This window comes from Polyergus mexicanus, unplaced genomic scaffold, assembly GCF_030449975.1.
Source record: "Polyergus mexicanus isolate NDT 795.1 unplaced genomic scaffold, iyPolMexi1.0 SCAF_23, whole genome shotgun sequence".
Lineage (NCBI taxonomy): Eukaryota > Metazoa > Arthropoda > Insecta > Hymenoptera > Formicidae > Polyergus > Polyergus mexicanus.
Genome location: NW_027223343.1, coordinates 1,053,325 through 1,075,003, shown reverse-complemented (window position 1 = coordinate 1,075,003; position 21,679 = coordinate 1,053,325). Strand labels below are relative to the sequence as shown.

At 43.7% G+C, this 21,679-nt stretch overlaps 1 protein-coding gene and 1 long non-coding RNA gene across 5 annotated transcripts in view; one reads left to right on the top strand and one right to left on the bottom strand.

The window, feature by feature from the left end:
- LOC138942647 (uncharacterized) overlaps positions 1-13,294 on the top strand; it is a 273,249-nt gene extending 259,955 nt beyond the window's left edge. Inside the window, exons 4-5 of the long non-coding RNA XR_011448351.1 lie at positions 6,596-6,889; positions 13,013-13,294. This is a non-coding gene — a long non-coding RNA (uncharacterized lncRNA). The remainder of the gene's footprint in view (positions 1-6,595; positions 6,890-13,012) is intronic.
- The window catches only part of LOC138942642 (homeobox protein araucan), a 72,802-nt gene that overhangs the window by 10,761 nt on the left and 40,362 nt on the right, over positions 1-21,679 (bottom strand). For all 4 annotated transcript variants that reach the window (XM_070313020.1, XM_070313019.1, XM_070313022.1 and 1 more), the window contains 4 exons: positions 19,644-20,042; positions 11,818-11,951; positions 4,836-5,194; positions 146-1,160 (listed from right to left, as the gene is read on the bottom strand). In XM_070313020.1, coding sequence (XP_070169121.1) covers positions 146-1,160; positions 4,836-5,194; positions 11,818-11,951; positions 19,644-20,042 — 1,907 coding nt within the window. The remainder of the gene's footprint in view (positions 1-145; positions 1,161-4,835; positions 5,195-11,817; positions 11,952-19,643; positions 20,043-21,679) is intronic.

The window sequence follows — 21,679 nt, the reverse complement described above, 5'->3', positions numbered from 1 at the left end:
TTTTTCAAGGAGAGCGAATATTTTTTTTTTTTTTTTTTATTCTATACATCGAATAAACTTGCGGTTTATCTCTTATACAAATACACCGACAATATTTAATATTAACGTCGAAATTAGATGAGATGTCAGTATTTTCTCCACTCACCCTTTGTAAAACGGTTTGAACGCGGTGCTGGCCTCCGTGGGCGGCAAACTGGCAGTGGTTTGATGCTGGTGGAGAATGGAATTATGTCCGACCGGTGAGCTCTGCAGCCGGGAGCTAAAGGACGACGCGCTACTGGCCGAGCCCGAACTCGTCGATAGATAACCGTTGCCGCCGCCGCCAGGATGAATCGACGCCCCGTACGGATTGTTAGGATTGCCGTTAGTCGGTGGGCCGGTGGCATTGCCACCAGGACAATAACCACCCGGTGGGCCCTGAATCACTCCGTTCGGCGTGGCCACCTTCATGTTGGGCGGTGTCTGGGGTGGAGTGTCCGTGCCAACCTCGGGAAACCCCGCCGCCGCCGCCGCCGAGGAGGATGCGCTCGAACTCGAGCCCGACGACGAGTTGGGATTGTAATGGAGCTGACTGCCGGACGAGGACGAGAGCAGGCCGCCGTATCTCGCGGCCATGCCCGTGAAGGGCGCCGTCGCTGCCGCCGACGGGCTCATCCCGGCCGATGAGGGTAGAGCGAACGAACTCCCCAAGTTTCCGCCGCCACCGGCGCCGATGCCGCCATCTCCGGCGCTACCGCCTCCCGCCATACTTGCCGGACCGAGCCACGAATGTCGCGTGTCAGTCTGAATCATATCTTGACGAGGCATGTGATATTGGTTCTGTTGCGGATAGTGCTGCTGATGATGCTGATGATGATACTGCTGATGATGAGGATGCGAGGGTGGTGGCGGTGTCTTGCACGCTGCCGTGTCCGCTAGGGACCAAATTTTCGGTTTTGTCGCGGGGATCGGTACACCGCCGGCGCTACAGTCCGGCTTGATGCCCTCGTCCTTTAGATGATCCTCGCCGCCAAAGCCTTGATGGTGATGGTGGTGATGTTGCATCGCGTGATGAAACGGATGCTCGCTTCGTCGACGATCGTCCTCGAGATCCAGATCGTCCTCGTCGTCGAGGTCCTTCTCGTGCTGCAGGAGTTCCGCTTTCACGTGCCTCATTGGCTCTGAAAACGAGAGATCAAAAGGAGAGATTATTTGTAGACTTATAAATTACATGCGGATTCGGCAAAACGTCAATAATAATACGAGATATTCTGGCACGAGATCGTGCGTAGCGTTTGCCACGCCAAAGACGGTTCGCGATAGATGGATACAGGCCGGGAATATAGGCATTAATGGTTTATAATGCTCGGCGCGAGCGAGAGCGAAACGTAGAACGCAACGTAACGGGATTCCATCGTGAAGGGTCGTCGAGCGGCGCGAGAGTGGCGGATATCTCCCTTACGCCCCTATATAGTTAAGCTGTAAGGGATGCTGTGAAAAAAGGGGGAAGCGAAGCCTTCAACCACTTTGGGGCGCGAGAGATTTCAGTTTCCCTTCGGGACAGCATGCGGGGAGGATGCGCGGGAGAAAGATAGAGCGCCGTATCCCTCTCCTTTTTCTCCGATCTCTCTCCCTGTCCCGTCGTCTCTCGGGGCGCTTCACGGATCGTCCCGAGCCAGCCAGGCAGCCACCGAGCCAAGCCAGCCAGTCAGTCAGGGGTGAGAATTTCATTAAGAGGTTCGAATGTGTCGGCAGAGGGTTTACTTGATGGGTCGTCAAGCGATAATTCCCAAGCTCGAAGGGCGTGCTGCTATATTCTAGATCTAGAGTGCGAGAGAGAGATGTTAAGAAGTTGCGAGAGAGAGAAAGAGAGAAAAAGAGAAAAGGAGAGGAAAAAAGAGTTTCGGTTTAGGGCGCATGCACACCCCCTTATAAAAGGAGCCTTATGGACCAACTAAATAGATACTACCGTCGAGTCCACAAGTGGCTCTTTAACTTTTGACCCTCTTTTATCAGACGTTAATCTCGTAATCTTCGCGCCGTGTGGGCAGATTCCGTGTTTAAATTGAATAACTAAATTGTATTTGCGTTTACGGTTTCAGATTCGCTTTCATATCCGCGCGCGAGACGAAAATTTGTAACAATAATTTTTCTATTTTCCGATGTTATACTTATATCCTGTTAATTCGCGAAACAAACCAAACTTTTGTCCGTATCCGACTTTACGTAACAATAGCGGGGACTCGAGAAGCCGAGAGCTCGAATATATTCCGCCTGAATACGAATATTTCAACCTTCGCCGCATAGGTAGCTGACAGTTCGTGTGACCTATCTTCCTCAGACTCGGCGTAGAAATTCATGAACGCTTCCGAAAGCTCCCCTTTGAATTTCTAAAGGTCACCGGCGCGCGTACGTGCGTATTCGTCTTTCGCAAGTAGAGTGTCGACACACACGCACGCGGGGGCGCGCGCGTTCTTGCTGGTTTTATTTAAGAAGGGAAAAACGGCGAAATTTTAGACGTAAGACGCCTGCTTTCACAAGAGAGAACCAAGAGCGGCAAATCAATTTCCCGTCGATTCTCATCAAGCCTTTTCCAAGCCGGCGCGCATCGTCGGAGCGTTGCTCACCTCGGTCTTTTGAAATTGCAGGACGCGTGACGCAGCACGACAGGATCTGGATATCCTGGTTATCGGCAGAGAGACCGAGATGACGAGAACGCATGAGAAAGAGAGAGAGAGAGAGAGAGAGAGAGAGAGAGAGAGAGAGAGAGAGATTCTATATTGGCCAATGCGGTGGGGTAATGGTGGCCATAGGAGGGTCCGTACCATTCGTCTCGCCGCGGGCGCCGATACATCACCGTACCTCGTACCAGCGCGTTCTCCCACACGTGTATCTATATACAGTTCACAGTGTATATATACTATATATGTGTATATGTACATACATTCACATATATACATATATGTATACATATGGATCCCGGAGTGTATATGGTTCTACGGATGGCTACTCAGCCCAGGCGCACCCTCTCCCTCTTTCGCGCACGCATACAATTACGCGCTCGCTCCTCTCGCTGTGTGTGCACGTATACGGCTCTACCTACACGCTGGCGGCAAACTCACGGATGAGCAGCCCGGGTCCAGAGCCCAGGGTACCAATACCAACGGCCGTCGGCCCGGTCCACCGGGGGACCGAACTGAGGGCCATTAATCTCTTCGCGCGGCAACCCGCAACCTGTCACTGTGTTTACCCACATGTGAACCATTATGTCCGCCCCCGCAATATAGAACTCGCTCCGCGCCGCGCTCCGCTGCGAATTCCTAACTCGCCGTTTCCGGTCGTCGCGCCAAGAAATGCGACTGCGGAATCCCCTCGATATCCGAATCGCAATTTGGGAAACAGATCCAAGCGGGCATTAAGCGGATCCTCAACAGCGCGTATGGCGCGCTTGCGCGTGTAAATCGAGAGACGAAATCGTCGAGCGTCCAACAAAAGCTTGGATTTGAAAATGGGTTCGAATCGATGCGAACGATAAAAAGAGAAATTTATTGGAGCAAAGATATTTATTCAAGAAAGTGTCCACAAGCACAATGTTCGTGATATTTTTCCTCGAAGGAAGGTTTAAAAAATTTTTAGAAATAATCGTCGCGATTGTTTAAAGCACAGTTATAAGTTTGACTTGCATTGTATGCGATATGCACGCTTGCGCAATACGAGAAATACCAGCTGATGGATATTCGATATCGGAGAACCGCGAGTCACGCGAGGTAAACACGCCATCGACACATTCCGGAGTCAAAGAGATCGGGCTCGCCCTGCTCGCCGGGGGGGGACCTACCTTCGAGAAACGATACCAACAATACTTCTCGCAATATCGATAATCGGACCTTTCTAACGATAGAAATTTCCTGATAGCACCGACAACGATGACGTTATCGCAGATATTGTACGTCGTTCTGACACTTTTCTCGGATGAGTCTTTTAAGCACAGGAGAACGGTTGGCGGCTAGTCGTCTCGAATATTACTATCGATGTTTCTGTCGTTGCGACGTTAACAGACACGCCTATCATTTCATTCTATTTCACAGTTCGCAACCTTGTTAGCGGCGCGAACGGCAAGGATCTCGCGTGTCGATCGTCGGATCTCCCAGCGCACGAATTTTCTAAATCGCTCTCGCGGGTTTGCGATGTGAAAACGTGACGGCTTCGTATATCGAGACAGTGTTTCGCCGAATAACGAATTCTGATAATCCAGGATGTCCACTCGTTGGAAAAATGTGGAAAATATAGAAAAAACAGGGAATTCTTATGGAATTTTATTGGAATTCAGGAAATTTAAAAGAAAATTCTCTCTTTCATAATTTTGCTTTTACATTGTAAGTAATTAGTATTTGCCGATAAACTAAATAGCGAATAGCCTGTTTAAAATATATGTCTATATCTCTCTGTATGTGTTTTTATATATTCAATGTCTTAACAAAATATTGAATACGCAGTAAATATTCTTTGTTATAGTTTTTGGTGATAAAAAAATGAAATGCTCGTGAAAAATATTCATCTTATGGAAACATTTTTTTTTTTTTTTTCCCGATACATTTACAAATCAAGCACTTGAAAAGTGGCCTTGAATTTTTTCCTCATGTATGAGTGAAAAGCATTAGTAAAACCAAAAGTATAATAAAAAAACTTATTTTAGAAAGTTGCATCAAAAAATCCTTGAAACATTCACTTTACCTGGAATTTTGGACAAAAATACTTGAAAGATCAGAAAATTTTCAAGGAATTTTTTGACAAGATTCGAGTAGACACCCTGTGATACCAGACGCGCTCATGATAGAAAAAAGAAAAAGACTCACCGGTATCATCGAGGCCCCGTCTCGCCTCTTCGCCGACTCGGTCGCTTCTGTTATCCGCCACGAGATCGTCCTTCTCCTTATTATCCTCGGAATCGGAGAGCACGGCGTCGTCGTCGTCGTCCGTCTTGTTCTTCGGCTCCCACGTCATCTTGTTCTCCTTTTTGAGACGTCTCCGCGCGTTCGCAAACCAAGTAGAGACTTGAGTCAACGTCATCTTCGTAATGATAGCCAGCATAATTTTCTCGCCTTTCGTCGGATACGGGTTCTTCTTGTGCTCGTTCAGCCAAGCTTTCAAGGTCGCCGTCGATTCTCTCGTGGCATTCTTCCGTCGCGCGGCCAGATCGTAGCCGGCGCTGTATCTGAAAAAGATAACGGCGGGTAGCTTACAATGAGATCGTCCTTGAAATCGTTTGAAAAAATTTCGTTACGCGCGGGTGAACAGCGGCTTGTAAACATCGGTAAATCGTAGATAAAATATTTGCACGCGTCTCTCTTATATTTCCCATATTAGTTATTAACATAACACGTTTATCGGCATGTATACTGGTCACTCGATCATGTATATCTATATATATATATATATATATATTATTTATTTAAAGAAATTAAAAAAAAAATTACACAAAAATCGACACATCCCTTAATAAATAAGCAGTGGTATCAACGCAGAGTACTAATCGCCATTAAGCAACGTTCGCCGCTTGCCTGCCTGCCACAGGAGGTAACTATTGTTCCATATTTGTCGAAACGGGCCACCCCACTCGAAAAGTGGTATCGTGTCGAGGGTGCGAATTCCCTGCAGATTTTGGCGAGTCCGAAGTGCTCTGCACTTCCTCGAGCCCTCGGCTTTCCTAGATCTGTCTCTGTCTCTCTCTCTCTGTTTCTTCCTTCTCTCTACATCTCTCTCCCGTTTCTCTCCGCGCCTCGCTCGACATCAAACCCCTCTGGGATAGACGGACGGGAAGGGGAGGCATCCTACTGGGTCGAGGGTTGATACTCCGGCAAATATATACGGGGAATAAACCCCCAGCGGCGGCGTGATTCCATCGTGCACCCTCGGCACTCACTCGCCGTAATGGCGATTCGATCGATCCCCTCTCGCCCACCCCCTCTCACTCGGTCTACCTCTCCCTTCTCCCCGGCGAAGAACCCGGTGCGCGAGTATGTTATAGGTGGATACTGTTATATACTACAGGCTAAAATACCTATCGACGATCCATCGGCTGTGAAACGACGGCGGAGGCAGAGCGGGTTCACGATGGTGGTGATGGTAGTGGAAGCAGTGGTATCAACGCAGAGTACTCGCATCCCGACGAGACTGTTGCTCGTCGATGATCGAGGAAAATCTCGATATCGACATTGAATCGTGATCGAAAGACTAATAATGAAACGCAACGGCAGTTCCATTTATGACATTCGTGAATTTCGTAGGGAATATAATAAATAGAGATGAAGAGGAAGTGTAATTTACAAGACGCGGTTTCGAAATAATTTAAGCGAAAGGTCTCGTTGAAAGGCGGTGTGACGACATCGATCAAACGGTCGATTTACACAATTTACGATCTGGCACTTCCCAGATATTGCGTACGAAAATAATCACAATAGCGGGTTCTCCAATTTTGCTGCAGCGAGCGATCGTTATCGAATAGCGATTGAAAACAAGGTTAAAAATAAACGTTGTCAAGTCCCTATTTCCGTTTCATGTAATCGAATCAGACGAGCGCGCCGTTCAAATCATTGGAGAAATCGTTTGATTACAGGAAGAAGTTGAAGAGCGAGAGAAAGAGAAAGAAACAAACGGAAATCGAGGTAAATCGAGCGAATGGCGAATGATTAGATTCTCGCTTTCACTCAACGAGCACAAGGTTGCGCAATCCCCTTCCACATCCTCCGACTAACACCGCGATCCGTATCCGAGATTGCCGAGATGACCGCGTCCCGACGGGATGGAAGCAGCAATCCGCAGGAAGCTGACTCGAAGAAGGTGGAGGACGTTTCACCCTCTATTAAACTCCCTCGTACAAGGGAAAGGCGGCCGCCAGGATACGCCGCCGGTAAAACGAGCCTCTTCTCGACTTCTACGTTTCTTTCCCCCTTTTTTTTTCCTCTCGCTCTTCTCTCTGACTCGCGTTCCTTCTTTGCTACTACTATCGCAAAAAAGCGGCCGCCGTGTCCTTAAAGAAGGAGGCCTTATCGATTTCGATAGGCTTCCGAGTTCATCGCCGAAGCGATTCGCGAAGGATGAAACAATAAAACGCACGTATGTTTAGTTCTTCCCGCGGGAAATAGAACGGAAAAGATTTTTTAAGCTTCTCGTGAATTACAAACGAATTTTATAAAGCGTTATGAGATGAACTTTTTATGTCTATGCTTCAGTTAGACGATGCTAGATATTATAAAAAAAAAAAAAAAAAAAAAAAAAATTATGATGAGAAAATAGATTCGTTTGGAATAGTCAGCGTGTCGAGGATCGGCGAATTTTTTTCCGCAAATTTCTCACCCCACATTACAATAATTACGCGTCTCGCAGTGCGAGAAAACGTGAACATTCTGGCGATAAAGAGAACCGTGTCGAATCAGAGACCCGTCAAAAATCGACAGAGGCCGACGAGCTGACTTCCAGATACAATCAAGTTTCGACCCCCTTCATTAATATACGCAATTTCGACTGCCTCCCACACGTCCGACTCCCGCGCCGCGCAATTATCTACATACATAACGAGTCAACTCTCCCTCTTTCTCTCTCTCAGCATTTACATACTAAGTACCGTTGCGTGCAGAGAGGGAACCGCTCGGATTGCGTATCGACGTGATCGCGCGTCTCGTATACGCGAACGATCGCGATGTGGATGCGACGACGAATGGGAGCGAGATAAAAACATGACAGATGCGCGGCGAGGGACGATCCAATTTCTCTCTTCCTTTTTTTCTCACAACGCGGTTGGTCCACGAAAAATTTCACCGTTATTCTTGATACTTTTCATCGTACAATGCCAAAGGTTTTATTTAAAATCGAAAATATACAAATATATAAATGTGTAACGATATATAAGGAGAAAGAGGGAGGAGGAAAAAAGATGCCTTTGGACTTTGCGATCTGCATTTCTTTACACGTAGGCGAGTACGTGTAATAAGCGTTAGGATCTTTAAACGTCGATAAATTAAACGCCTTGGATTTATCCATTCTAAAGGATTGCGTTACGCGCTCGTAATGCGAAAGTTCACGGATCGGCAAGTGTGAATAACACTATGTACCATCGTATATAAAACTTCTCGATACCGACTCTCTGTTGATGCTGAGGCATAAACCGTGTCGACAAACGTCCTTGGAGAACTCGACGCGTACGAGTTTCTAACGCGCGACTTGCCAATAAACGTACGTACGAATCGAATGTATATCTCGACGCTTTCGTGTGAATTTCAATTAATCCCGCCGCTTCGAGTGACTTATTTACAAAAGTATCGTCGGTTTTAATACGCAACTAACTGTAAGCAAACAGGAACGAATAACTTTCTTATTGTCGAAAGGGCCAACAACTGAACGTTGACGTCAGATGCATCGCGATATCGGATTCAGCAAATTGATTTCGCGCAACGACGAGATAAGGATCGCATCGCCGCTCGTATTTTCGTACAGGTCGGGGATCAACATCAATTTAGAAGTGCGATACATACTTTGCTCGTGGGAGTGAAAGGGAGCGAAAAGAGAAGCGGTGTTGTATACGCGTAACGAAATTGGCGGCGGATGACGGGAGTGTGGGGGAACATGGAGTGGGGGAGGGGGAAGTGAAACGGCAAGATCGTCGAATACCTACGACGGCTAATAACGATGTGAAAGGGTGCGTAGAGGAGCGCGTAATACTAGACACTGGCGGCACTTGAGCGACTCATTAGAGGCTTTGCATATGGTGGCGTCAACCTCGAAAGGTTAACCAATATTGGCAGAACGCGCGTAATTACGTCCTCGAGCCTCGTATAGTCGTATATATATATATATATATGTGTGTGTGTGTATATAGATAGCTTCAATAGTTACGCCCGGCTTCGGATGCGCAAACGTTTCCTACCCGACCAACCAGCCAATCTATAGTCCGTCTCTCTCTCTCTCTCTCTCTTTGTCTCCCGTACATAGCATCTGCTTCGCTGACAAGATCCGCCTCCCGCATTCGCGTTCTACGATGAACCGATATGTTGTCTGCGTCTAATCATCACGCGTTGTTCCAAGTCAAGAATAAGCAAGGTTTGATAATCCACAAAACATAGCGCAATATCGGAAGGAAGTAAAGCAGCATGGAAATATTTTCTAATCTTGTAGTAGTCAGTATTTTTAAAATTAACATACGAGGCTGATATCTTGTTTTGGTTCTTGAAATATCTAGGGATTGCATCTATACTCGATTTTAATCAAACTGTAAGAATGTGAGAATCTCGATTGTTTACCTTGTCGGTACATATGTGTATCTTGTTTTATACGCGAGCGATTTTTGTAGAATTACACCGGTTTAGGCATCTTTCTCTGCACGGTATAGATAGAAAAGACACGGATAAGTGATCGCTGCTATGGGAAATCAAAGGGAATAGTCGAAGAGAAAAAGGCCGCGTATTTCTATGGTCCCCAACATAGTCAACGTTCGTGCGCGTGATCATCAAATAAAAAGCGGTATCTCCCGATTGGGCGAAAATTAAGTTAGTACCATTCGCTGACGCAATACCCTATCTTTCAATGGGTAAAAAGAGCGACGGCGTTCAACTGTACGGTTCTTTCCGTCAAAGCGATACAAGATTGACTGTATATTTAACGATCCGAAAGAGAAGAAACTTTTCTATGTCACATTTATCACATCACGTATTGTATCAATAATGTTTTGTTACTAAAAGCTGTACGACAAATCTATCCCTACCATTGAAATTTCCATTGATGTCTTAAATATTTGCTGTATCATCTTATTACGCACGGAGAGAGCAGACGCGCTCATTCATCATCCAATAATGAAAATAGGACGCAGAATGAAACTCGGGTGTGCAATCGGGGCGCGAACGGAGACGAACAGGAGGATTCCATCAATTTTACGCAAAGGCAACAGAAAAAAAAAGAGAGACACTTCAGCCCCCGTTTAAAGTGTCCCCAAAGGAACCCTTTCGCGGGATAGTCGGTAACGACGTATTTCTCATTTCCCGTAATCAGAGCATTCGCGCCGGAGCGTCCCAATCGAGTCGCTTCAATTTACGGGTGCCTCGCGCGCGACGACCCGGGGCACCCTTCCTTGTGTCATCGTACAATAACAACGCAGAGTCCGCAACTTTCAACGCCGCTGATAAAACAATAGCGGTCCGACGGCGTCGAAAGTGAACGGGCGCGTAGTAACCCGTTTAAGGGAAGAGGAGCAAAACTCCGAGAGCGGGAGAGATGAACGACAGAGAGCGGCCGTCGTATTATTAAGCAAGTAAATTAATAGAGGCTTGTCCGGGGAGAGAGTGGCGAGGGAGAGCGAGACAGTAAGGGTGTTGAATTCCACGAAACAATGCCTACCCATTGGAGTTTCTCTGGCAGGCGCCGCCACCGCCACCGCCACCGCCACCGCCGCCGCCACCGCCACCGCCGCCACCGCCGCCGCCGCCGTCGTCGCCCACATGCAGGCTATATACGTACAACCCAAACGGGGGTGGCCCCGATGAGGGAGGGAAAACCTCCGTTTACGTGAGTCACAGCGCGCCTATGCGTGAACGTCGTGCGCGAGTGTACGCGTATATATTTGCGCGTGTGTGCTTGCCAGGCGGACACGAGAGTTGCTAAGCGAAGCAAGTAAAGCACCTGTGGGAGCCGACTCGTTCCAAGGATACGGAGGTGGCCGGGGAAGTAGTCGAAAGGGAGTAGACGCACGCGGGGAGTTAGAGCGTTTGGCAAGCGCGGGGAGACAGGGAGAGAGAGAGAGAGAGAGAGAGAGAGAGAGAGAGAGAGAGAGAGAGAGAGAGAGAGAGAGAGAGAGAGAGAGCGATTTAGGGTTAGAGACAGGGATGAAGATAGGAGCGAGAGAGCGACGGAGTTCGAGAGTAGAGCGGAGAGGCCTGGCGAACGGGGCGAGCCAACCCCGGGGAGGAAGCCAATCAATAAACTCACTCACTCACTCGCTCTTCTACGGAGAGAGACCTACTGCTCTCCCTACGCTCGCGATGTGGCGATACCGCGCGCGTCTGTATACGTATATATATGCACACGTGCGTGTATGTACACACGCGTCCAATCTGGAAGCCCCCATTATATACGCCCACTCGGCTGCCTACAGCCATTTGTAGCCGTCCGTCGTGTTTGGCCCTAACTCGAACGCTGAGGCACCTTCAACCCCTTCTAGCCCCCCCCCTCTCCCTCTCTTTTTTCCCCCCATCGAGTTTGACAGAATCCGGAAATCACGACAGTTAACGATCGAATGTCGATACGAGGATGATTATCGGATGTATTATCGTATCAATGTATTTACGCGCGATCGCGCCTTGTGTAAGCACCGAATTATGCATTATACATACATATATTCACTTATCCTTGAAACGAGATTAAATAATACACTACTGTAAGTGATAGATAAAAATATCCCATCGTATATACATCCGTATTATCGCGGAAAAATTATTTCCCACGTCGGATGTGGTTTCTCTATCGGCGATCGAACAGCGTTACAACTCATCTCGAGAGCCAGGCCGCTGCAATTTTATAACGGTCCATTTCACTTCTCTGTTCAGGTGCGCACGCGCAAGGGGGAGATATTACGGATTCGCGCGATAACGATAACCGTCGTCGCGCGGAAACGCTTCTAGCGGAGTATATACGCGGCGACGCGATCGTGACTCTTGTTTTAATGGCGAGGAGCGCGGAAGGCGAAAGGGGGTTCCCCCGAGTGGGTAAAGGGGGAGAGACGGTTCGGCGCTCTCCCGGTGGTGGTTTAATCTAATGGAGCCGAGAGACCATGAAACCTAGCGATAAACTTACCCGTAGGCGGCCAGGGTTGGATCGTAAGGGTAGTAACCCGTGGCGGCAGGTTGAAGGGCGGCCGTGCCCCAGGCAGCACCCATGTCCGCCGTCATGCCCATCCCCGTCGCGTCCTTCAGCCCGTACGGATTACCCTGCAAGTGCGATAAGCGTTATAATTTATTTTTAACACGTGTATACATATATCGCGTGTATATAAATTTCCCGATGTTAATTGCGCATCGACATGCTATATCCCTCTCTTGGAGATTCGTAAAAAAAAAAGAGAAAATTTGATAGAAATGATAAATTCAATCGGTATCTCACATGACTTGAACATTTTTCGAAAGCTATATAGATTTGCGAAAAATTTTTACTTAAATTCCAGTTATAGATTACGTTCGACACATATTGAGATACGTGAGCGTGTGTGTCTGCAAACCCTTCGGAGATTCAACCCAATCCATCTCAATTTTCGTCGATAGACCGCGACTACAATGAGTCGTAACGGTCGTATAAATATAACGCTCGACCTAAACCACCGTACACACTGAGCGGTTTGTAGCCCTGAGAAGATTATACGAGCGCGATAAATGTCCCTGAAAGAAATCTTTCAACCATCCTTTATTCTTTCGGTTACCTCGCGACGGATTTAAAAGGCGAGGATAGAAGGTGCGATGCCGCGGGTTAACCAGACGGGTTTCCCTAAAACATTATCACGGACAGACGTCGACTTGTTGGTGTATTAATACAGCGCGGTGTCGTCACGAGGCGCATTATAAAGGCGCGCCTCGTAAAAGAGGAGCTACGGGGAGAGGAATTAAGATGGGAATATAAAGGAAGAGAGCGGAAAAAAAGGGTGAGAGGGAGGGAGCGAGAAAGAAAAAGAACGCAGGTGAGAAAAGGGAAGAAACGCGGCGGCACGTTATGCGGCTCTAATGGTAGCACAATGGGGTGATATTATTAGCGCAACGGCTTAGAGACGGTCTTTGGCGCCATGGAGTTTCGTGTTACATCTAGTCGTCATCGTCGTCGGCGTTCTGATTCTTAATTCTTCGCTCGCCCCTAGTCCGTGTTTCGATTTTCGAAGGCCCTTACGGGTGTCCTTGACTCTCTTCTTCTCGCCTCTCTCTTTCCTTCGCCCCGGCCCTCGTCGAGTGTCGCTCTGGCACACGTATATATATATATCTCCGTCTTTATTTTCTCCTCTTTTCAGAAGCGGCTTTAATGGCGAACTGCGGGTGGTCCGACGTCGACGCCTCGGACTATTGTTACGGCTGCGCGCGGTCACACCAGGATCACTGGTCGCTCGGTATAACCGATTATACCGAGCGCGCCTGTATTAAGGTGGCAATAATCGTTGCGCGCGCCCCAAATCTTGCGACGCATGCGAGAACGCGCATTAGCGTAAAGTGGCTTTAACTTGACTTCCTAGACTCGGGATAAGCGCGGACACACGTACATCCATTCCGTAATAAAAATATATTAAAAAAAAATTTTTTTTCTACCTATATATATCGCAATATATATTATAATCGATAGAGCAATCCATCCTAATTTATTTAAAATATTCATCGACTACGTCATCGATCTCAATATATATAAAAGGCAAATTATACAACGATATATGGACGTTAGACGTGAAACTTTCAAGCAATAGACATTTAAATATTTATATCTGTGCAAAATGGATAAGATATTCCATTTTCTTTTTAATAACCACTCTGCGCACATTGTAAAGGTCTTACGGGGCTCTTTATAGGGTATTTTCGACAACCCGCCGCGCCACCCACTCCATTCAATGCTAATCCGATTCTTATTATATTATAATGCTCGTTGAATCAGACCACCGATTTGAATCATCAGAAGCACGTGCTTCCTGCTTAACTGCCCGATAAAAAAGGCTCGAAGGAGTAGAGCAAGAAACGCAGAAAAAAATTAATACAACTACAATTAAGCACAAGAAAATATCAATAGATGGCAATTAATTGAGAATATAATAAAATGATTACATCATTATAATATAAAAGTTTTATGTTTCGCTTTTAGTGTCACGCAATTGATATTATCAAAAAATTTATATTAATATGTTATTAAATATATTATTATATATTATAAATTTATATTAATATTGTATAATTATTATTTAATTCATTTATTATTAATTTCAGAATCATTAAAGTCACAAGTAACATACAGACATATATCTAATATCTCATATCTTGTCCACCTACGTATCTGCACAATTATATTTAGAATTGCAAGCAACGTTCTAAAAAGCATCAAAATCCCGATAACTTTCTCATTTTAATTTGGTTACTAATTAATCTAATTACTAATTATGTGTACTTGATATTTGACGCTATTAACGAGGATATTGACAAAACGTCATGATTATTTTTCGCAATTTTCTCAAACGATTTCTCATTAAGAATCCCGAGAGAGAAAAAGAGAAAGAGAGAGAGAGAGAGAGACATAACAATTATATAATCGTTAGAAAAATATTTTTCTCCGCGATATTCTTCTTACATGTATTATTGTTGGAGCGTGACATAGTTTTCACAATGCAAAAATAAATGCAATTTTTTATTTTTTATTTTTTTTAAACAAAGATGTCTCTCTCTTACCCTCGCTCTCGTTTCACAGACAGACGATATCGTCTCGATACGAATGATACGGATGGAACTGCCGAAAGGACGGCGCCATCCCTTCGTCAAAATGCTCAAAATTCCCGGCAGCAGGAACGCTTATGGCATTCCGGGCTACATTGTCGTATCAAGCGTGCCGGTGGATCGCGTGCGCCAAATTGCGCCTACGACGTTGAAATTCCACGAACGATTGACCGGCCGGACTGCAATTTATGCCGATAAAGGTGCAATACTATGACGCCCGCGCGTCGCATCGTCCCGCGCGACAAATGGCATTCCTGGGGTTTCGCTCGGTCTCTCAAGACTATAAACCAATACGCATGAGGGAGGATCGCGCGACGCGAAGGGCATCGCTGCGTTGTGTGTCCTTCGGCTTATCTATCGCGTATCCACGCTCATCGGTCTCAATTACATCGAAACTCACCGACTCGGAGACGACTATCCCCACACAGAACGTCACGCGAAAACACCGACACAACGACGAACTGCGTTATCCACACTGCTATATGACTTGTATGACCGAAAATTACCTAATGGATATGGTATACGTGAGCGAATCTCGTTTCTTTGTAACTTTTTTATAGATTAAATTTTTCAATCTTTTTTCTTTTAATAAATACGTCAAACATTATGTAGAAGTAATAATGCAACAATAAAATGTTATTACCCTTATTTATAAACAAGATGTAAACAGGATTGTATAAAAAATACTTTTAATTACAGTTTCAAAAACCAGAAAGTTTAAAGTTCGGAAAAGGAAAAAAATTAAGTTGCTTCGCTCTAAGTTTAAAAAAGTATAATTACTTGAAAAAGATGAAGATAAACTTTTATTATTGGAAATGTTCGAAATAAAATTTAAAAAAATTGAAAATTGCGCAGTTTAACTTCGGCCTCTTTTCATTTTTCACACGATAAATAAATGCTTTCTTTAAATTTATTAAAAAAAGAGAGAGAGAGAGAGAGAGAGAGAGAGAGAGAGAGAAAATTGAAAATATTAAAATGATATAAGTATAACATTTTATCCATTTTAAGTACATAAATCCCCTTAACCAATAGATACGTTCTTATTATTAAATAGAAATTCAAACTTACAAGTATCTTATATTCATAATCTTCCGATCAATGAATGCTGCCTAAATTTTCTACTTCTGTACACGAGTTTTTATAAGATTTAGATCATTTAATGTGAAAGTATTTTAATCGTCACACATAATCAAAATTGAGAATCCACATAAATCCGAAAACACGTGGATACAAAAATACTCAGCAATAATTTCATAATTCTCGTATAATTCACGGATGTACACACGTGCGCAAACTATACGCATACTGCACGTGGCGACATTGCATGCCAACACGCTTAAGTGCCAATTATTAAAGCGTAACAATCTACGATTAAGAAAGTTACGCGTGTTATGCTTTTCAATGAGCCGTAAAATAACACACGGGCATCGTGAATCGGAACATTACGACTTTTGTATTGCAATGAAACACGCGTGCTGGTACAGTCGCGAAATGTTGCTATTGTTTGTTACTTGGCTTTGTTGGATGAGTATCCGTTTCGTGCATAATATCGCGCTGTTAATAATATAGGATAGCAAGCACACATTCCCGTTATTAACTAGATCGCTTGACATCTCGCCAAAACGAGCGACAAGACATAATGACGGACATTAAATACGCCGCTTGTATTTTGACGTCGTTGATGTCACGCGCATCATTGATAGTCAATTTGTCATTTTCTATAGCGTTTTAAAGAACCAAGAAAATATAATCCGCCAATTATCTAATTATTCATTGCTTCGATGTTTGAAGAAATTTAATCGCGCGCGCGTCTTCACTTTGGTAAGGAATTAATAGATTAACAAAGCTGGTCAAAAATTATCATCGCAATAAGATTTTTTTTACGATTTCATAAAAGTATATTAATTTTGCTGCACCTGTACTCTGGAAAAAAAAAACCGAATTTTCGTAGTCGTTTCGATTCTAGATCGAAAATTGAAATGAAAGCGAAATTTCTAATTTTTTTCCTACCGTCATATGATGTATCTGTTTGGAATAAATCTGAGCATTTTAACCGGAATCTATGCTGTATAAATATTTTGCAAATTTCTGAAATAGGACAAATCCGTCAACTGACGATAAGAGGCTCTCGCGTTTACTGTCGTTCCCTTATCTCGGACAGTCCTCCTCTCATCCTTCTTCGCGTTCGCGTACTCTCGTCGTGGCATCCCCGGTATAATTCTCCCGTCTCCCTGTTTCACGTCACATCCCGTGTATTGATTCTATAAACACGTTCGCATTCTACGCGAGAGCGATGAGATTCCTCTCCTTCTTTCTCGTCCTTGCAGTTGTCCGCCTCTTTACCGATTCGTTCGAGAGAAAAAGAGAGAAAAGGGAAGAGAGAGAGGGAAAGATGATCTCACTCGACGTGCACTCGCGATGTGTATCGTATACGGAATATTGTATCGTATACGACTTTGGAAAAAAAAAAAAAAAAAAAAACGCCACGATGTTAACAAGAAATCGGAATATTGAAAGAAATGTATAGATTATATAAAACATACATCATACATTTGATATTCTAATTTAAATAACCCACGTTTTTTTTTTCTTTTTGCATCATAATTGCATCACATAAGCGTTATCATCCGCGGACATTATTAATATCGATCTGTCTCTTTTTGCAGATTCTCTTTTGCCGCGACAAACATTCAGATCTAATGATAAATCCGCGATCTGGATCTTAGCGCGCGTTTGCAATCAACCAGATTTAATTACTGCATTAATCTCGCGACATTATTATCATGTGAAAGTGACTGTGAAATAACACACACACACACAGGACATTTTATAGTGTAGTAAATATCGACATCTACGTCCCAGATCGTAAATATAATATCGCTGCGCTCTAATAATAAGTTAATTTGCAGAATAAGTATAGCGAGTCGCGATACAAGAATATAAAAACGCAAAATTGATCACAATTTTTACGCGACTGTCGTTGAGATAAGGATTGTTCTCTCTTTCTTTTTCTCTCCTTCTCCTTCTCCCCCCGTATCGATGGTTTATCTACCAGCTTGTGCTGATTACGCGGCGACATCAAAAAACCGATGACTTTTTCAGTCGCACAAGCATGACGAAAATGAAAATGTGTTGTAGCGATAGTCGCGTACGTATCTGATACGTGGTAATGACACATTTACGGCACGTCAATGGCACGCCGCCTCATGCCATTACGGAAATTGCTATTACAGATAGATTATGTGTGCTACACATATAGCACATTGCTATTATGAAAGTTGATTTTAACGATAAATATGATGTACACTCACGCTTACAAAAGTAGTGCTCTCGACAGGTGCGCTAGTTTTTCTTATCAAATTGTCATGATATCTCAATTATTCCCCGCGAGTGTCCACTGACACGGTTCATAAATATGCGAATCGTTGCTCTAATTGACTCGTCGCAAGGATTGATTGATGAAGGATCTTTACGCGTGTGTGGTTTAAAAAAAAAATTGCGTTTACAAATTTATGTCATATTACTACGTGCATATGAAAAATGAGAAATGTCTCGGAACGATAAATGCATTCGCGCTGAATTCCGTTACGAGATAAGTCGCGTACAAATTACACGCGATGAATCGCAGCCGGTGTACATTCCTGCGCCATCGAATCGCGATGTAAAACGCGGAACACGATTTTCGACCATATCATTATTAACTTCGTTGTAAAGATTCCTTTTTCCTGGATTTTCTTCTCCGGCGGCGGTTCTATTTCGGTACCGCCGACCGCTGGCCACGCGAAGAATCATTAATCGACAACGCCGTCTAAAAATGGCCAATTAGTATAATCACCCGATAAATTCAAATTTAATTGGCTGCTGCACTTTCTTCCGATTCGAAACGGCATCGAATACGCTCATCAACGATGCGCATGTTCCATTTTCTCGATCACGAAATTCCGGTCACGGGGAAAAAAAAAAAAATAATTTGATGGTGTGTTTTTAATTTTGTATATCCTACGTAAATTAATAGAATATCTGTAGTTTCTCCATCCATGAAAAAAGTCAAATAAATATTATATTTTTTAAACATAATTCTAATCCATAAAAAATTTTCAACGCTGTGCAAGATAAATCAAATATAAAATTATGAATAAAATGCATGCGAATTCACATGCGAAAGAATTTTAATTTTTTTACCATTACAAGTTATAATGAAAAATATGTAGGTATAACGTTTAACGTACATTTTACGAGATTCTTGACAATTCTAAGACAGCCAGGACAGAAGCGACGTGCATTCGGTTGGGAAGAAATCTTTGGTGACGTATGCGCACGAATCCGTCACCGTAGGTAGCCCCTTAAAAACGTAACGAGCGACGCGCCTTCCGCGAAGCAAAACTTAAACGAGATTATCGGCCGCTTCTAAGAGAAAGGGACGCGTGAATAATTTGACGCAGCCGGTACCCGGCAGCCTGCAAAGACGTTCAAATTCCTGAACCGAGGGACCGACGTCCGAAAGAGGGTACCGTCGCCGGGATTCCAAGCTAATTCGCGGCAACGCCATGTGCTAATCCGTCTTAAGTTAATACTGGAGGAGCAATAATCACCCGGTACGCCTAGTACAACGAACCGATCAATCTGCATCCGGCAACGGCCGCTTTACACGTTGCGGAGCACGTTGTAGCGCAGATCGATCCTTCGTAGATCACACGAGGAACTTGTGATATGTTTTAATATAGTAGAGAATAATTTAAATTAGAGTTATGTCAACCGATTGTTGATTGTTTGTCAAAGAATCGATATTAATTACGGAATAAATATAACATGAAAAATATATAATAATACATATACATATAATAAAATATAAAAAATATATAATATAATCAATATATTATATATACATATAATAAAAATATATAATATACAATATTAAATTATCATTTAATTTCCTTCTTTTAAATTAATCTTTAGCATAATAAGATTCGAGAAAGATTATTTCAATCGTACTAGTTGATATTAAGCTTTTATGGCTTAAATATTGGTGTTTTTGAATCTGAAAGATCTGTCGATGCTCGAGTATTAAAAATCTCTTCCTGTCTTTCTTCATTAGATTTTCCAACGCGCAGTTGTATGTAAAAAAAAAAAAAAAAAAAAAAAAAACTTACTTGTCAAAAATAAAGGTAAACTTACCAATGGCGGATAGAACGCGGAGCTGTCCATACCGATGCTGGGGTAAGGCCCTTGATCGGTGGTGGATGGCGTTGGCGTGGGATAGGATGAGTAGGAGGTCGCGGTGGGCCCTAGCCGGGGATAAGCGCCCAACGCCAATCTCGCGGCGCTGTCGTACTGACAGCTGCACACCGTCTGCCCCGTCACGGGGTCCGTCATCATGGGCCTGCCGTTCTCGCAGCAACCGGGCCCGGTTGCTGCGCCACCCACGGGAGTCGTGGCGCCGCCAGTACCCGCGGGCCCGATCCCCGTCGTCGTTGTCGCCGTCGACGAGGGCGACAGGCCCCCCGGACTCAACGCACTCCCCGATGACATTGCCGGTGACGTCGCCGTTGTTGGCTGCCCGCCGCTTACCAGAAGCTGAAAGCAGAAATACGCTGGTTAACATAATATAATTGCGCGACATAAACGAATTCCATATATTTCCTCGCGAAATTGGAAAGTTAATTTTTTCCAACTTGTTTCGAGTCAATATATATGTATATACAATTGTGTGTAGGAGAACTTTATTTTTTCGGATTCTCATTTTATATTCTCTTTACTTTTTAGTACAGATACATATAAATAACACGTAAAACAGTAGCTGCTCGTACAGAAATATGCATAAACATATCGTGATAAGGGCATACACATGTACTACATATGCATGTATGACTATAGGAAAAAAATCTATTTTTCTTTTCGTTGTCTTTTTAGCCAACTTACATTGCGAATTCCCGATATTTGCAAGCATGAATATATGTTGAATGGTAAATATTTATACATTTTTTTAAATGCGAAAATTGTAAAAAGACCGATTAGAAGTCAATTCGCAGATGTTGCATATATGTATAAAGTAATAATCTCTAAACAATGTGAATTAATTAATTTAAATAGACAACTATACTGGAAGAATATCTTGTAAGAGAAAATTGATCTAGAGAGAGAAATTTCTTTGGCAGAATTTAAAATAAATACAGATTTGTAACACGTTAGCGGCTTTATTTTGGCAAAATAAAAAAAAAAATTACTATTTCTTTCTTTTTAAAAAAAAGTTTACGCGGTAAGGTCTTCCGCTTCGATATAATCACATCTTGATCGTTACAAAAAAATATTACGGATAAAAATACAATGTAGATCTCAATCAGTCTCTTATCAAAAGAGAATCTCGGCGAATAATCGCGAACGATTATTCCCCCATGATTAATTGCTCCGTAAAGCTTGTATAAACAGAAAGACATCACTGTCATGTGCGTGCTCGCACGCGGAGGTTGGTTGCCTCACGTTAAATTAGCTCATTGTAAATGAGGACGGAATGAATCCCGGTAATTAATATGGCAAGGGTGCGGAGTTATTTCGAGAGGCTCTAGAGCCGCCGCCGCGAGTCGGCTTGTACATCCGCGTTGATAAAGCCCGGTCTCTCTCGCATTCCGTTACACGAATCGAGGAGGAAAGAGAGAGAAAGAGAGAGACATTCCGGAAAACACTGACTCGCTTACATATAGATCTTTCTATTCGTAGATCGCGTCGAAAAGGCCCACGAGAGCGTGTGATGGATAGGATCGACGACAAAATTTATTTCTACAAATGATTTTCCTTCGCGTTTTTATTTAGCGTTTAGTTTTTTTTCTCTTTCTCTCTTTCTCGTGAATTATTAAAAACACACGCGACATTGGGCTTATCAATCTCAATGTCGGTGCGTTTAGAAAAATACGACGATTCGCGGCCAAGTTTTTGCGCACATACATATTGATAGAATTATTCATCGCGCGATAAAACTGTCTCTCGGTGGTTAAGCAGTACCTCAGAGATTATTCACTTAGATCTGCTTTGTTTACTTGAGAAAATTCGATCATTAAAATATACAATAATGGTTCTTCGTCATATGATTATTTATCATTTCTTTAATTTCGAGGAACAAACGAAAGAATCATGTACAACGCGGATTTACATAATTGTCTTCCCTGGAAGATTCGAGGAAACGCTTCTCCGTAACATCTCGAGCCGTACTATTTACA